At 42.2% G+C, this 3,716-nt stretch overlaps 1 protein-coding gene across 1 annotated transcript; it reads right to left on the reverse strand.

Moving 5' to 3' along the window:
- Positions 1 to 811: 811 nt before the first annotated feature.
- LOC104963147 (cullin-5-like) lies at positions 812 to 2,385 on the reverse strand. The gene is made up of 3 exons (XM_010791709.1): positions 2,119 to 2,385; positions 1,135 to 1,276; positions 812 to 987 (listed from the first exon to the last, which is right to left on the reverse strand). The coding sequence occupies exons 1-3, from the start codon at positions 2,383 to 2,385 to the stop codon at positions 812 to 814; spliced, it is 585 nt and encodes a 194-aa protein (XP_010790011.1).
- Between the last annotated feature and the right edge of the window lie 1,331 nt (positions 2,386 to 3,716).

A 3,716-nucleotide genomic window follows, 5' to 3' on the forward strand; every position in this document is an offset into this window, starting at 1 on the left:
AACGGACTTCCAGTAAAAGAATATAAGTTCGTAAAGTTACTTAATTATGTTTAGATTATATGGTCCTATTTAAGTTTATTTTTAGTAATTGGTATGCTCCCCGCCTAGCCAATTAGGGGCCGGAAATGTAGGAGCCATATGTTAAAATGTATATTTGAATATTGTAAACCTTTGTTATTAGTGATATCACATCATTTATTTGAACCAGCAGTGTGAAATTGACGGCATAGACGACCGCAGCTGTACGTGATTACGAGACGTTATAGCCAACGGCAGCTGCTGGTGATTGGGGTGTGAGAAGGAGAAAGAAGCACCGAGCAACATAGTTTTTTGACCTGAGAGAATATGTGTTTGTATTTGATACTTTTTTGTGTAAGTAAAAAACAAACTATCCTTAGACGTATTTTGTCCGAGTCAAGCTTATTTGCTATCTGTGAGCCGAATTTTGGATTACTGGAACTACACTAATAGATACATTTCATATAACATTAACAGCAATCATCCCTTCATCAGAGCATTTATAGCAGTGTTGGGACTAACACGTTACAACAACGCGTTAACAAGTACTGTAATAACAGTACTGAAATTAAGGCAATAAGGGCATTAATGGGAGCCCTTTTTTTAAGTAACTAATGCGTTACTGTTCACAGTAACGCATTTTGGTGTAAGTAATCAGTAAAGTAACTGAGTTAATTTTTAAATGAAGTAACTAGTAATGGTATCTAGTTACTGGTTTTCAGTAACTAGCACAACACTGTTCATTAGTGACATTATTTTCCACTTTTCAACCACATCCCTCAAACTAACACTTTTACTTGTAATAAGTGTTATTACAGCTTACATATTTCATGTAGTTCTGTACGCCATTCTGTTGCAGGTAAGACGGTGCTTGTGTTCTGTAAAACCTCTCTGTGGAGTCCAGGTAGGCTTTCTCAAAGTTATCCCTGTAGATCTGCAGCTTGTCCTCTGGGTTGGAACACAGGTTCACTGGGGGGACAAGAGCATATTGAACATGAATATTTACAGTAGATCTACAGAAGAAGTGGTTTATTGATAAATTATTGTACTTATTTGTTTTTCTGCACCTATTAGCAATAATAATGCCTTCCATGTGTTGTCATATGGTTATCTTACCATAGGACTCCCGTACTCCTATGACGAGCTGCGAGTCGAAGGCCTCCCCCTGCCTCTCAGCGTGCACCAGCTTCATGGCGCTGTCCTGCAGGCGACTCTTAATGTTGGAGAAGATTGATTCGTTCCACGTGTCCAACATGAGCTGAAAAGTAGGTGAGGGCGGTCTAAGTTAGATCAGTAATAAATGTGTATCAAGAGGAACATCCATCCATCCATCTTCTCCTGCTTATCCGTGGTCGGGTCGCGGGGGTAGCAGTTCCAGCAGAGAGCCACAAACTTTCCTTTCCCTGGCCACATCAACCAGCTCTGACTGAGGGATCCCAAGGCGCTCCCAGGCCAGCGAAGAGATATAATCCCTCCACCTGGTCCTAGGTCTACCCCTTGGTCTCTTCCCAGCTGGACGTGCCTGGAACACCTCCCTAGGGAGGCGCCCAGGTGGCATCCTAACTAGGTGCCCGAACCACCTCAACTGGCTCCTTTCGACCCGAAGGAGGAGCGGTTCAACTCTGCCAGCCACCCTGCGGAGTGTTAAATTGCTTTGGTTTTTTATGATTTAAGGTCCCTTTACTACGGAAACCCATCCATGCCAGTGGAAATTAAAGATAAAAAATGAGCCTTGTGATGAAAAAAAGATGACTCAGTATCTAAACATTGTGAGGAACTTCCTACAGATAATGATTTAGTCGGTCAAAAATAATGAAACTTTTGAAACATTATAACTCAAGGAAATTTTTCAAAAGATATTCACTTTTTTATTTTGAAACATTAAGATGGTTTTATTTTCCATCACATTGGAGGAAATGGGTTTCCATACTTTCTTGTAACCCCATCTCTTACTTCATTTGATCATTTTACCATCAATTATCCAAGAGTGGTTCGGCCTACCTGCTGCTCCCCTCTTCAGGTATTTATTTCCTCATCACATTGTTGAGCTTTTAGTTGCTCAGCTTCCCTCTCCCCATCCTGAGCCCCTCCTCGTCTCACCTTCCGTACAATGCTGTCCTCCATGTTGGTTTTCTTGTTGGTGCCCTGTTTTCCCATGAGCGTGATCTCCAGCTGACAGAAGGGTTTGGGCAAGATGTCGCACTGGGTGAAGAACTTCCTCCACTCCACGATGTAAGCCTTCAGCAGTGCGGTGTCATCCTGGTGGCTCAGAACCCGCTGCCATGACAACAAATACCAGCAACAGTTAGAGGATATAGAACAAATGAATACTGAGAATGTTATTTCCCTGCAATTATTGTTCTGCATGTTATTGTCTATAACGTTTGATGAAGCAAATGTGTTAATGAGAGGCAGCATCTAGACCACATGTGTCAAACTCAAGGCCCGGGGGCCAAATCAGGCCCTTGGTGGATTTAATTTCGGCCCGCAGGATAATTTCGAATTACTATTAGATCTGGCCCGTCGGTATATTGCACGCACACCTTCACTCAACCCTGAGGGTTTCCTCAGCTCAGAGCCTGAGCTCAAACATTGATGAACCCAAGATGAGAAGTATCTGCTTGAACTAGCATCACAGAGCAGCACACTGAGTTTAATGGATGTTTCCTTCTGCACATTTTCTCTCACGACAACAGGGCATGTTTGGTTTTCTCTTTGAGGGAAATAGTTTTGTTGAAGCTGTTGTTGGCCTGTGGAAAAATGTAATCATAAGAAATGACTCCGGAAAAGCTGCAGATAGAGCCATAAGAAATTAATGCAACTGATTATTTAGTGTTTAATGTTGTTTTTATAGGAAATAATTTAAGCTTTGTTAGTTCCATGTGCAATAAGTTCATTCCAATAAGTTTTTTCAATAAACATTGAACCAGTCCGGCCCTCGACTAGTATCGATTTTTTTATTTTGGCCCACTGTGTATTTGAGTTTGACACCCCTGATCTAGACTATGGACCTGTGCATTCACTTTATTATAGAGTATGGATGCTCTGTGGAACAATGCTGGAGTGTGTAGAGCTTTGGAAGGCCCAATCTATCCATCCTCCTCTTCTACTTGAGCAACTGCAAACTGGGGCACAGTCCTTCATGCACCTTGTGATGTGCTTAACAGGGACCATTTCTATTTTCCAAACAATTAATGTGTTTTTTTTGTAGTATAGTGAAGTCCACACCAAATCGAAGCTCTTTTGTTCTTAAGTGGATAGGTATATGTTATAGATTTGTATAGGTTCATTTGACAAAAGTAAAGGTAAAAACAAGACTGCATTTACAGCATTGCAGTCATACCATTCAGTTGTGGAGAACACAGACACAGTACAGTAAAAGCTAACTTCCATTGTGGACCTTTTTGACTTAAAGGCCCAGATACACCGGCCAGTCACCTGAGAAGTCGCCGACGCCAACACCGACTGTTGCGTCGCCGGACTCTCCTGCGTATTTGCCGACTTCGCGCACTGGAACACACCGCAAATCCGAGCCGAGCACGTATGAACTGCGTATGCGTGAGTGGCAATAACTCTCCTTACCAGCAGGCGGCGGTAGTGTGTATTCATCATTCAAAAGAGGCAACAACCGGAGGACAGAGAAGAAGAACAGACTCCGTGATATAAACAAACAACAAATAGCGTTTTTCTTTCCGTTT

Source organism: Notothenia coriiceps, unplaced genomic scaffold, assembly GCF_000735185.1.
Source record: "Notothenia coriiceps isolate Sejong01 unplaced genomic scaffold, NC01 NC01_scaffold00035653, whole genome shotgun sequence".
Lineage (NCBI taxonomy): Eukaryota > Metazoa > Chordata > Actinopteri > Perciformes > Nototheniidae > Notothenia > Notothenia coriiceps.